Consider the following 13,967-nt stretch of genomic DNA (forward strand, 5'->3'; position numbering starts at 1 on the left):
CGAGTGCTGGGATTAAAGGCGGTCACCACTACCGCCCAGCTTGTTTTTTTGTTTTGAATGGGTCAATCACAATGTTAAAAGACTCCAGTATTTATCAGCTTTGTGTGGTGGCTTGTGCGTAAAATCCCAGCACTTGAGAAGCGGAGGCAGGATGCTAACCATGAGTTTGATGCTGGCCTAGACCACATAGGAACTTCCTGGCTTAGTTTGCAGGGAATGCCTGGCCCAGCTGGGCCATCCTGAGAGCCCTGGGGCCTTGGCCATGCTCAGCTTCTCCACTATTAAGTTGAGAGGTGGGGGAGGGGATTAACTTTCCAGATAAACAAAGGGGGTATAAAATAATGAAAGTGGTGATATTGTATCGTTTCGGAAAGAGAATGTGACTTGGGGCGCATGGTCCCCTCTCTGACATCCAGTTTGCAGCAGGCACACTTCTTAAACATCATGTGGTGACCCGAGTTTACCACACTCTGTCTCAGCTGGTGCTAGTGTGTGGCTCACGAAACAAGCACGTCACTGTGTGACTGTGACAAAAGCCCCCTTGTCCTTTCCCTCTTCAGTTAGAGGGGCCTGTTGGAGCTGGAGGGGCAGCCTAGTGATACAGCCTTTACTGAGAGTCCTGGATTCAGTCTTTAGCACAGGGAGACAGAGCACCCCTTCAATGTCATGGCCATATCAAACTGCTATGAAGAAAGTTTCCAAGTGCCTCGTCCATGAGCCCCGCCCCTTGATTATCCTGGACTTGCCGAACCAAGAAGGAACCCACGAGCCATACACATGCAAAACGTGGCTAAGTTTTAAAATTCTTTGACAGTTTCATTCACGTATACTATGTATTTTGGCGATTTCCAACTTTTTAGAAGCACTGCTTGCGGAGGGACTTCCCATCTCTCTCTTATCCAGTCTGGTCTGCACACAGCAGTCTGCTTTCCTCTCAAATCCTTCTACTCCATTGTTTTGTTCTTTTCTGCACTCGGAGATGTTCTTTCTCAGCCTCCATCTGACCTGGCAGGCTTTTCCTGGGAAAAACAACCCTGGAATTCCTGCTGAGGTGTGTGTGTGTGTGTGTGTGTGTGTGTGTGTGTGGCACAGGAGTGTAAAAGAGCCTTCCCAGAGTCCCTTGGCAGGAGGGAAACTGAGCAGCACTCTGGAACCAGAACTGCTTCTCAACTTTTCTCACAGGGCATGGCTATAACCACCTCCCCTTGACTCATTTACAATCTCCTCTGAGAGGAGTTATCCCGTCACTCTACAACTGATGGGAGACTTATCTGAGCTCCTCGGTGCCCCTTCTCCATCACCTCAGGCCTTGTTTGAGGTGGTTCAAGAAAGAGGCAGAGGGAGAATTTTAACAACCAGCAAGGATAAAAGTAGGCACGTATGCGTGTACATATTGCCACTGCCCCAGGATGTGACCGAGGGATCCACAAAACAGAAGTCTTTAAAGCAGTGACATTTCTCTCCACCTCATCTGGAGCTGCATCTCCTAATGTCACCAAGATGCCACATGGCTCATCTAGGACAACTGACGGCCAATGACATTTAGGGAGGTCTGGCCCCGGCACGTAGAATCTGGCTAAGGCCTTGTCACAGTTAGTTTCAGCTGTCAACTAGACACACCCAGGGAGAAGGAACCTCAGAGTTTAAGGAACTGCCTCCATCAGACTGGCCCAGGAGCATGCCTGTGGGGCAGAGTTTGGATTACTGATTGATGTAGGAAGGAGCTCACTGTGAGCAGTGCCATCCCTAGACCTGGACTATGTAAGAAAAATAACTGGTGGGGGAGGGGTGGCAGAGGCAGGCAGATCTCCATGAGTGTAACGCCATCTTGGTCTACATATGGAGCTCTAGACCAGCCATGGTTACATAGTGAGCCCTTGTTTTAAAACAACAACCAAACAAAGCCAACCAACCAACAACAAACAAACAAACAACTAACCAACCAACCAACCACAACCAACCAACTAACCAACCAACCATCAACCAACCAACCAACGAACAACAAACAAACAACTAACCAACCAACCATCAACCAACCAACCAACCAACCAACCAACCAACCAACCAAAAACCAACAGGAGAGTGAGTCTGGGAGCAAGTCAGTAAGCAAGTCCTCCATGGCCTCTGTCTGCTTCAGTCCCTGCCTCTAGGCTCCTACTTGACTGAGTTCTTGTCCTGACTTCCCTCAGTGATGGACTGTGATGTCAAGGTATGGGCCAATTCAACCCTTTCTCCCCCCAGGTTGTTCTGGTCCCTGTTTATGACAGTGACAGACAGCAGACTGGCACAGACGGCAGCTCTCGTGCCACACAGCATAACAAAAGCGACATTCCTACTCTCGAGTGTCCCCGCAATTCTCTGGGCACCAGCAGTAATCAGACATCATCACCCCCTTTACCTTTGTATTTCCCTGCTTGAGGAATGACATTAGGATGCCCTGAGCAGGTTTTATTCTAGTAGAGATTCTGTTTCCAAGGAGACAAAGTGGCCTAGCAGTAAGACAAGAGAAGCTTCTGACCAGCAGGAAGCAAGAGGTCCCGTGAATCCTGTGGTTTTAGAAAGGTCACATGCAGGCCTCCAGTCCTTAATGCGCTGTATACAAACAAAATGGAACATTGTGCTCCAAATATGTTATTAAAAAAAAAAGTCTCAGAAAGGGAATGAGAACCACAACTTTGGGAAATGGGCTGGTAATTCGCCCACCCCGACTCAACCTTCCTGGTACTGCCCATCCCTCTGACGTCACTCACTCGCACTCACTGCCAAGGTTTAGAGTTTCAGCTTTCGGTGAGGGAGCCTAGATGTCGGAGGTGGTTCTGGGTGGGAGAAGGAAGAGCACTGCATTAGTGTGCTAAGGAATCGGGTTCTGCAGAGGAAGGGGGCTTAAGCGTTTGTATATCTGCAAAAGTACCTGGTTTTGGAGTCTAGTCCCCCATAGGCCAATGCTGAGAGGGGGTAGGACCTTTAAAGGGTTGGGCTCAGGTCAATTTGTTTAGGTCACTGGGAGTCCTGAGTTCCTGTAAGAACCAGGTATTATAAGCGAGAGATCCTGGTTCCAGAATCACTGTCCGATTTGTGTCTTAGCATGGCATCTCTTCTCATACACACTTCTGCTATGACATCATGTGACATCATCTAACAAGATGTGAGGCCATCAAGGGATCCTCACCAGAACTGGCACCATGCCATTTGGTGATGGTTTTGTGTGTGTGTGTGTGTGTGTGTGTGTGTGTGTGTGTGTGTGCCTCCCTCTAAAACTGTTAAGACAAACAAATCTCTTTACAAAGTCGCCAGCCTCACGTATTATATTGGAACAGCAGAGCCAATACTCTGTCTCACACACCACCTGCAGGATGGATGAGGAGTGAAAGGCATGTAAGAAATTATCAACAGAAGCATCAACACTTCTATTCTACCAAGAAAGCAGAAGGGGAGGAAATAATATTACAAGCGATAGGCACATAATGCTTTCAGATTTGAAAATTACTATTTTGAAGTTTGTTGTAGAAAAGAAACTTGGGGCTTGCCATAAACCAAAAGGCTTGGAATTAATTATCAAAGAAGATAGCTTTGCCCAGCTCCTTCAACTGTAGCAACTGTCCAGAGGGAGGGAAGCTGTAAGCCTTCCTCGTGTTAGGCTCTTCCATGGGCTCAGTCTTTGCATGAAATGTGCCCACCATCTTTATCGTTCTTGATTCTACATTGCTAGACACCAAACAAGCTGATGCTAATGCAGGAGTTCTCAGCCTTCCTAATGCTGTGACCCTTCAATAACAGTTCCTCACGTTGTGGTGACCCCAGCCATAAGAACATTTTTGTTGGTACTTCGTAACTGCAATTTTGCTACTGTTATGAATCATAATACAAATATCTGATACCAGGATATTGGCTACGAGACCTCCAAGTGGGCCACCACCCACAAGTTGAGAATCACTGTTCTAACAACTCCTGGAAAGCCAGTGTGAGATACAGTGCTTGGGACACGATGTTCCTGTCACCAAGTCACACTGAAAACCTGAAGTACAGTTTAAGAGGTTTTGCTGTGCTGGGATCCGAAGCTGACACAAATTGTAAGCATCCTGGCTTCAACTGTCTATGAAGATGGTCTTTTCTGTGTTGTCCCAGGAAGGTAGGGAGGGGACCAGAGAGAGGCTGGAAACCGCAGGAATAGAGTTTTCATCCCAAAGCAGGATCCTTTGCAAGAATGACACTTGCTCCAATAGGAATCGTTTGATTGTGCAGGCTCCCTGTCACTCTCAGCCTTTGAGGAGGGAATGCTTATCACCTGTGGCTCCCCAGCGCCATTGCAGACTCAGCTAAGAGTCAGCCAGGTAACTGACTCGAGCCTAAAGTCTGTGGCTTTATGAGCGACCCTAAAAGGACTACCTTTGCAAAGCCAGCACAGCGGTGGGTGTACCAACAGGGTACTTTCCTGTCTCGGTGCTTTAAGGCGGGTGAGAAACACTTCAAGGTTCTGCACTCTAAAGTCAACACCTGTGCTCTGGTTTGCCTTTTTTTTTTTCTTCCAATTTTGAATTTTGTTGTCTTGGAGACAGGGTCTACTTACACAGCTCTGTCTATCTTGGAACTCACTCTGTAGACCAGGCTGGCCTCGAACTCACAGAAATCTGCCTGCCTCTGCCTCCCATGTGCTGGAATTAAGGGCCTGTGCTACTACACCCAGCCTGTGGTTGCAAGATATTCGATTATACTGTGTTAAGATATGTCATTGTGACGGGTTTGATAAAAAAAAAAAAAAAAACTGAATGGCCAATAACTAGGCAGGAGGTATAGCAGAGAATTCTGATCAGCGAGAACTCTGGGAAAAAGAAAAAAAGTTGCCAGCTAGGCACCGAGGAAGCAGGCCAGGCAATACGGAGTAAAGGTAACCAAGCCACACGAAGGAAAGTAGATAGAAAGAAATGGGTTGTTAATGAGAAATAGTTAGGAACAAGCCTAGGCTAAGGCTGAGCTTTCAAAATTAATAATAAGTCTCCATGTCATTTTTTTTGCAAGTCCGCAGCCTAAATACAAATTCATTTACAGCCAGTTTTGAATTTTGAGACAGGCTCCCATCATATAGCTTAGCATGATGGCCTTAAACCATGATCCTCCTGCCTCCATCTCAAGTGCTAGGATTATATTACCATGGCTGACTGGTTTAAATTTTAAGCTCCTCCTAGAGTCAGTTTCATAGACTTTTTCTCTAGTGTTCAGAGGTGGGGTCTTGGGGGTATCATTTAACAAGCTGGATATGAATCCATGGCAGCAGTGTTGAGAGGCAAGGCCTTGGGCTCTTCCTGCAGATAATGAATGCATGTGCAGAGTTGCAGCTTCCCAGGGCTTGCGGGACGTCCTCTGCCACACACGTGAGCTCACTTTCTGCTTCCTGGCTGCCGCAGGCAAGCACCTTTGCTCTCCTATTACATGCCCCACCATGATGCCCTGCCTCACTACAGGTCCAGAAACAAAGGAGTCAAGTGTCCATGGGTGCAAATCTCTGGAACCCTAAGCTCAAATACATTTCCTACCTTTAATTTGATTTGATTTTTTCAAGTATTTTGCCCCCGTGATGGAAAATAGCCAGTAACAGAGAACTCTTGGCTTTATATGTGGCCTATTTGGAGTGATTTTGTTATTCAGGACAGTTAGTATGGTTTGGAGTCATTTTTTTTTCTTTTTGTACTAACTAGAGTTGGGGCATGGAACAACCGGAAGCTATCCCTAGGTCAAGCCAGGGATACTCTTAAACTTCACGCACAGTATAAGATAGCCTCCAACAACAAATAATGTTGGACCTAAAATGACAATTGTGTTGTGAGAAACCCTGCTCCAGAGAGATGGAACAGACAGTAACAGTGTTCTTTCTGCTCATGTTCAGCTTGCTGTACCTGTCTCTATATGGTTGCATGGGACCTTCATGCACTATACCTACCCTGCAAGGTGGGCACTGTTTTCATCAATGCAGTTAACAGATCTCAACCACAAAGACATCACATGGTTAGTCACCATCAGCTCACACATACAGAGTCCAGACTCCAAGTCTGGTCAAATTTGGTGGTGCAGGTTCACCAGTGCTCCACTGGGAGGTTTTTACATAATGGTACACCAGCAGAGAGTCAGGGTGTGTTCAGGTAAGAGGCTACACTCGGGATTAAAGAGCGCCAGAAAGAGACCAAAGGGAGCCACCCCAGAAGTGGAGCCTGCAATTCCTGCATGAACCTGAAGGAGGCTGTCTCGCCAGTCATGAAAACTGGTAGCGGGAGGTTGGAGCCTCCACTTCCCAAGTCATGAGAAAACAATATATTTCTCAACGTAAGAAATTTCTGGGGTTGAGGAGGAACATGTTGCCTGTCCATCTTCCTACAGCATGACATGAACGTTAGTATGATTGCACTTAGTAACATGTGTCTCAAAAGACTTTATCATAAAAGAACACTTGTAAAGGAGCTAACAGTGGAAGATAGATACAATTGCAGTAACTAGCCTATTTGTATGTAGTATATAGTACTGTATGTAGTATATAGTATTGTTTTGGTTTGGGAAAATGGCAACTCTCAATAGGTTGTATTTGGGAGTGTGCTTGCGCATGTGGGGCAGGAATCCAGGCTGGGACAGCAACAGTGGAGCACGCCAGTGTGGACTGTCCCGCGCCTACTTCAAAAGAACAGCACACCACAGAGCTAAAAATAGCAAGTCCAGAGAACACAGTGAATCCCAAGTAAGCATCCTTTGTAATTTCAAAGAACATTTCCGTGGGTGCTGGTTCCAGAATAGCCATGAGTGAGGGCTGTCTCAGTGGTTGCCAAATCCCATGGCACAACGCATACACACTCAAGCCTAAGGTTTCTACCTGTTTGGAAACTCTTAAGAATGCATTCTGATAAGCATCAGAGACAATCAGAGAAAAAGTGGACTAACCCACTTGTATCTTGTATCTTGATTTTTTTTTTTGAAAGCTACATGGCCTTCTCCTGCTTAGCAACTGAGACTTCAATATTTTATTCAGTGAATATTTGATGTGACATATTTTCGAACTGACAGCTGTTCGGATGGGTTAGTCATCTCTGCAGTGAATCAGTTACTTACAAATGGGCCTTTTGTTTCCTGAGAACTTATAAACACCTCCTCCATATTCTGACCTGTATCCAAAGCCACTTCCTGCCACCCCAGGGACATTTCTTTGCACAGGTGTATTTGTTTAAAGGAAGGCTCTCTAGCCAACTCCTCAGGTGAGAGAACCTCAAAAATGTCATGGTTAGACGATCCCGAGAGACCTCTCACTGAAGAGATGAGGAAAGAGGCCACAGACCATGAGAGACTGCCCAGTCACACAGAGAATTGCCCGCAGAGCTGAGAGTTCATTCTATTTCATTTACTATTCCGAGAGATTTCCCAACTTCACTGGGGTAATTCCAAAGAGTGAGAGAGAGGAACAAATTTTGTCTAAAGTTACCATTAATCAATGAAATTTAAGAGTACACTATACCTTTGAATAAGACCTAATTTATGATGGGTAAGCTCCAATGTCAACTAGACCACGATTTCAAGTCACCTAGGCAGTTGGTGAGCTGGGGCTTCTCCCTCCTTCTCTTTCTCTCTCCAACCTTTCTTTTTTCATTTCCATCCCTCTTTTTCTCCCTCCACCTTTCCTTCCTGAATGTATCAGTGAAGGTGCTCCCAAATGAGACCCGACCTGAACGTGTGCAGCACCAATTCCAGAGCTTGGAACCTCAGTGGAATAAAGGAAGGAAAAAGAAGAAAGCCAGCAGAGGACCAGCATTCTCTCCTCTCTGTGTCTTTTCTGTCATGAGGACAGCCATGGCCACACATGCCTGCTGCTGCGATATCTCATCCAAACGCACGGAGCCTGACAACTGCACAGCGACCCCTTGGAAGCCAGGACCCCAAACAAATCCTCCCTCTCTTACGTTGTTTCTATCTGGTATTTTTGCCACAGCAGTGAGAAAAATCATGAATGCATTATTACATTAGAAAGTGGGAAAAAAAAACCCACAAGGCAAGCCACAAAGCCTGTTGACAGGAACAGATATGAAACAGAGCAAGCTAGTCTGGATCTGGCTGCCTAAAATCTCCAAGAGCACCACTGTGAGGTCTGGTGTTACTCTAGGGCCATGCCAAGGCACTGATAATAGTTGACTATGGGATTCCTCAGTAGAATATTCCAACAGGAAGCAAAGCCCATAGATGTTGGCATCTGAGATTTGTTTTTGAAAACACAAGGAATATGTATAAAATCTGCTTTCAAAGACCCTCATCGGTTTTTTTTGTTTATTTGGTTTTTTGTTTATTTATTTGTTTATTTGTTTTTTTTTTGCCTCATTGATATTCAGCAAGTCAAGAACAGAATGTTGATTGCCACAACCCAGAAGAGAGCAGAAAACAGTGACTAGCTACCTCCTCTAGGGACAAGGCTCTTGCCCTCCTCTTTGGCTGGCCTCAAACTCTCTAGGTAGCAGAGGATGGCCTTCAGATTATCACCCTCTTGACTCCACTTCCCAAGTGTTGAGAGTACAGGTGTGCACCACTGTAACTGATGTAAGTGGGTGTATACAGAGCTAGGGATCAAACCTAGGACCGTCTGCATGCCAGGCAAGTGCTCTACCAACTGAGCTACGCCCAGTTTGAATGGAGAGTGGGTCTCAGGCAGCCAGGACTGGCCTAAGATGACCTTGAACTGCTGGATTTTTCTGCTTCCACTTCCAGGGTATAGACACTACAAAAACCACATCGCCATGCTGGGCTTACTTTAGTATTCGCAAACTGAACCACATGTCCCTTCTAAGAGAATCTAATGCATTGCAAGGGAGTGACTCAGAGCTCAGAGCAGTGGGTGGAAGGCTGGAGCTACAGAAAGATGTTTGGTTGCATAAATTCCCTTATTCGGAGGCTCTGTGACATCCTGTCTGTAAGTCACTTCTGGTTTTTCCTGTTCAGTAAAGATCAGACTCTGGACGGTACCCCCAAACCCCTCTTTATCCTCTTCCCTCACTGCCTCTGCCCCTATTGTGCTGTTTGAGTTTTTATTCTTTCTCAATAACTGACTCTTCTGTGGTTTCCCTTTTCAGCTCAACAATCATGATTATGGAAGATGGATTTGTTTGCCCCCACCCTTTACCCTTCTCTTATCTGTGTTTCCTCCACCAAAAGTTGATCCCCTATCTCCTCTCCTTCATGAGTTGTGGCTACCAGCATGCTTTAGCCTCTAGTTTATGGGCAGTTCTAAGTGTAGGCCTTGTTTCTGCTCATCTCTCCAGACCCTTTGTTTTTGCCAGAGAAAGACAGTAAGAGCAGCCCGTGGCCTGTTGGTGTGCAGAAAACAAAAGCAGATGCATCCCACCTACAGCTTAGAGCCATTTAGCTGAGCTCAACCAATACAGTATTAGCATTATTAGAAATAACATTGATTCACACAGAAGCTAGACAACACCAGTATCTATTTAGGAAGGCAAGTCTTCAGCCCCAGGGAAAGGTCGAAGCACAGAGGAAGTGGCCCCTACAGGAGAGCAGCAGTTACTGCAGACCGGGAATCACCTACCTCTGAATGTTATCTTCAAGCTGCTTGACTTTGAGCTCATCCTCCTCAGACTGCCGCCTCCTGGCTTCCTCCTCCTCCGCTGTTCCCGCAGGCATACCCTGCAGCAGCCATTTTTCCCGGAGCACTTTGGACTGTGGGAAGGAGGGAAGACAACAGGTAAGATGATACCTTTGGGCCCACACTTTCTCCGGACTGGCAGGTCTTCTCCATCAGATCCACCACTCAACCGTTCAGCTTGACCACTGGCTGACTCCCTGCCATGGCTGTCTACTTCTGCTTGGCCAAGCAACCAGGATTCCTGGACTGTGCTTTTTCTACATCTTTTTGTTTTATTATGTTCTTAAATATGTGAGCATAGTTTCTGCTCACATACGCAGATACATGCATATGTGTGTATTTCCATATATATGTTCACATACATGCATGTACATATAGATGCACCCCCACAATGACTCTGCAAATTCAGGAAGTAGGGAGAGGAATAAAGAAAGCATTGCTGTATTTATGAACTGGGTCTCAAGGGCTTCATTGATGAGGTGACATTTCAGCAGAGACCTACACGAAGTAAGGCACCGATGCCCTGACCTGGGGAAAGGATGACCTTGAGAGAGTGTGGTTGGTGTCTGTGCTTTCTATTATTAGCCATTCTTTTTTATAAAAAAAAAATCAAAAATAGAGTAAACATAAAAATATATATCCAGATTTAATAACTGTGAATATCTTGCTATTTTTCCACATTATCAAGGCTTTTAAACAATTTATTTAAAGTTTTTTAGTGTATATGTGTTTGTGTGTGTATGTGTGCACATATGTGAGTGCAGGTGCCCTAAAAATCCAGAAGAGGGCGCTGGATCCCGTGGAGCTGGAGTTACAGGCAGTTGTAGTGAGCTGTGGAGTGTGGGTGCTGAGAGCCAAACTCAGGTCCTCTGTAAGATCAGTATGTGCTCTTAACCACTGAACTATTTATCCAGCCCTGCCGCCAAAGCATTTTAAAGCAAATCTTGAACACCATGACATCTCTCCCGTTGATATTTGAATCTGAGTCTCAAAAAAGACAAGGACATTTTTCTGTGCCACTATAGCCCCATTGTAAGATTTTCTAAGCCCATGTGACATCCAGGCCATATTGAAATGGTCTTTTTAAAAAGTCCAATATCATGCTTTCTCTTAAAAAAAAAAAAACCCTTTAGTAGCCAGGTGTGGTGGCACAGGCCTTCAATCCTAGCACTCAGGAGGTGGAGGCAGGGGGATCTCTGGGAGCTCAAGGCCAGCCTGGTCTACAGAGTGAGTTCCAGGACAGTCAGTGCTGTTACACAGAGAAACCCTGTCTCCAAACCCACCCACCTCAAAATAAATAAATAAATAAAACCCTTCAGTGGCTCACATGCATTCACGTAGGCAAAATACTGTGCCAATAAGATCAAGGTGAACTTACAGTATTCAATTTGTTGTTTTCAATGGTAACTTAAAGACATGATTTTTCTCACCTTTAAGTGATTACTGCGTAGCTAAAGCGTCTGGAGATAGGATTTGCTCCCTACCTTTCATGAGTTTATCCTTCACTCCAGACCATCCACCCACCTGTAATCATACTAAAGTTATCATTGACTGCATTTGTGGGTGATGGTTAGACTGTGGATAACTCGACTTCTCTAAAAGAAAGTGGCTAAGACTCAGAGTGATACAATAGCTATTTTCTACTTTTCCCCATTTCTCTCTGTGTGTATATGTGGCATGCCTGTATATATGCATATTTATGCATGGGTGTGGGCATGCATGCACATGTATATATCCACGTTGGGGCCTGAGGTTGATGTCAAGAACCATACCTAATTGCTCTTTCCACCTGACCCACAGAGGCAGGGGGTAATCAATCAAACCTAGAGTTTCCTAATTTGGTTAATCTTACTAGCCAGCTCTCTCTGGGGAATCCCATCCTGGCTTTTCAAGGTTGGAACTGTAGGCAGGTGATCATGCCCACCTGGCATTTACATGGTTTCTAGGGATGCAAACTCAGGTACAAGGCTTGCACAGAAAGCACTTTTTTCCACTGAGCCACCTTCCCAGCCTGGTATCTGCTTTGACTCATTGCTCTCTCATACCCTTTCCCTCCCCCCTTCTCCTAACCCTCGAGTCTTTCCCTTTCCTCCTTGTTATGCCCAATAAGATATTGCTTTGGTTCAGAGGGTTTTTGTTTTTGTTTTCATAGTTTGGAAGAAGCCAATCCAAAACCTCTAATGAAAGTGATGGAGTCTTACCCTTCACTCAAATTCAGAGTGCAGAACATGGACATGATAGGAAAAGTTCAGAGGCAAGTACCTTCACCAGTGGATCATCCCATTGGCCCAGAATGCTTACATTTTTTAACACTGGAGCTTTATACATACAAATAACCAAGAAAAATCTGAATTAGTGTTAAAGGTTCAAAATAGTAAAAGATACCTTAATATCTTTGCAATAAGGCTCCTGATACCTTAAGAGCTTTTCAATGAATGATCTTAATGGGTTGACGATGAATATTTTTCTCAGCCACAATTTAGTGTTTGGTGTCCCCCACCCCCACCACCATTCTGTTGTCCCTAAAGGAAAGGTTGTGGTCTTCAGAATGTAACGACAACTTTACAGAGGAGAAAGCTCCGGTCAGAATTGCCCGCCCCTGAATAGGACTGAAGATGTGACGCTAGCAATTGTTCCTGACAGTGCTGACCAACACTCCACAATGTGGCCGTCCCAAGGGATGCATGTTGTCATACACATGGAACATAGACTCTACCCTGGGACTGTGAAAAGACTAATAACATAGACAAATCTCTAGCCATTCAACCAAAGGGCAAAAGAGGAAAATTAAGTTCAGCCTGGGCTGGTGTAAGTAAGACATTCACTGATTTATTTTTTTTAATTCACGCTATCACAAGTCATATTATAGAAAAAAATAAAAATAAATCACTGTTTCCATAGATAGAAACCAAAACCATTTTTTCAAAAGAATAATGATGGCTCTTGTTTCCTGAAACATTATAATATATTACCACAACTATGGGGATTAGATGAGAACGGTACCAGCTCAGGAGTGAGCAGATAAATGGAAGGAAACGAATCACAAGGGGTGGACTTGAGTGTAAGGGTGAAATATGCATGTGATAAAGATGACATCTAAATCAATGAGCGAAGGATGAATTAATAAATCATGCTGTGGCTCACTGAGAGTGAAAACATAAAGCTTCATCCTCACCTCATACCTTATTGAAAGATAAATTCTAGATAAATTCAAACTACTGAAGTATAGACAAGCTTGTGGGCAAACATTTGAGATGAAAATCTTCCCAAGTATGATTTTTTTTTTCTAGATAGGGTTTCTTTGTGTAACAGTTCTGGCTGTCCTAAAACTCACCTCGCTTTGTAGACCAGGCTGGCCTTGAACTCACTGAGATCTACCTGCCTCTATCTCCCAAGTGCTGGAATTAAAGGTGTGGGTCACCACTGCCCAGCCCCAAGTATGGTTAAAAAAAACATGAGTACCACAATGGCAGATAAGATTTCATAAAAAGATTATGGCTTGAGAATTCAAAAGAGCCCACATATAAAATGTTTTTAAAAAGACAATTTGGATACAAATGTCAATATAAATTAATTTCACTCCAAGGCTGATGAAGCCTGTAACCAAGACTGCACATTCCAATCTACAGCAATAAGTGGGGTTCTATAAATCACATGCCTGTCAGGGGAACATCCGCATGGGAAGTGTGCAGTTGGCTGTCTTATGATGTTCTCATTCTTTGTTTTTGAAATGATGACACAATCCTTCATCTTATAAACAAGCAAAACTAATAAAGCCATCAGAATTGTTTACTGGGCTAATTTCTGAGTATTTCCTGGGAATTCTTACATAAAACATTAGCTATTAACTAAAGATAAGCACCCAAACACAGCACCTAAAAGTTTCCTGTCATGGCTGTAATATTTCATACACTGGTCATTTGTATGAATTCCTCAGTAAGGAATTGCTCACAGTTGCCATATAAAGTCATGGTATCCTATTCTGTGGCATTACCATACACCCTTTTTTAAAAATATTGATTTTATTGAGCTATATATTTCTCTCTACTCCCCTCCCTTTCTCTCCCCTCCTCTTCTACCCTCTCCTATGGCTTCCATGCTCCCAATTTACTCAGGAGATCTTGTCTTTTTCTACTTCCCATGTAGATTAGATCCACATATTTCTCCGTTAGTGTCCTCATTGCTGTCTAGGTTCTCTGGGGTTGTGATTTGTAGGCTGTGTTACCATACACTCCCAAAAGTCACAATGAGCGAGAATATTTAGCAAACAGACCCGTGCCCACACCACTTCCTTGCTTTCTATTTATTTGTTTTGACAGGAGACCAGTAGGTCTGTCTAAATAATTCATAT

General features: G+C 44.5%; 1 protein-coding gene across 3 annotated transcripts in view; it reads right to left on the reverse strand.

The window, feature by feature from the left end:
- Positions 1 to 13,967, reverse strand: part of Palm2akap2 (PALM2 and AKAP2 fusion) — a 301,240-nt gene that overhangs the window by 218,115 nt on the left and 69,158 nt on the right. For all 3 annotated transcript variants that reach the window (XM_050118976.1, XM_050118965.1, XM_050118985.1), the window contains exon 3: positions 9,560 to 9,690. In XM_050118976.1, coding sequence (XP_049974933.1) covers positions 9,560 to 9,690 — 131 coding nt within the window. The remainder of the gene's footprint in view (positions 1 to 9,559; positions 9,691 to 13,967) is intronic.

This window comes from Alexandromys fortis, unplaced genomic scaffold (genome assembly GCF_014885135.2).
Source record: "Alexandromys fortis isolate MF-2015 unplaced genomic scaffold, M_Fortis_MF-2015_v1.1 scaffold_18, whole genome shotgun sequence".
Taxonomy (NCBI): Eukaryota; Metazoa; Chordata; class Mammalia; order Rodentia; family Cricetidae; genus Alexandromys; species Alexandromys fortis.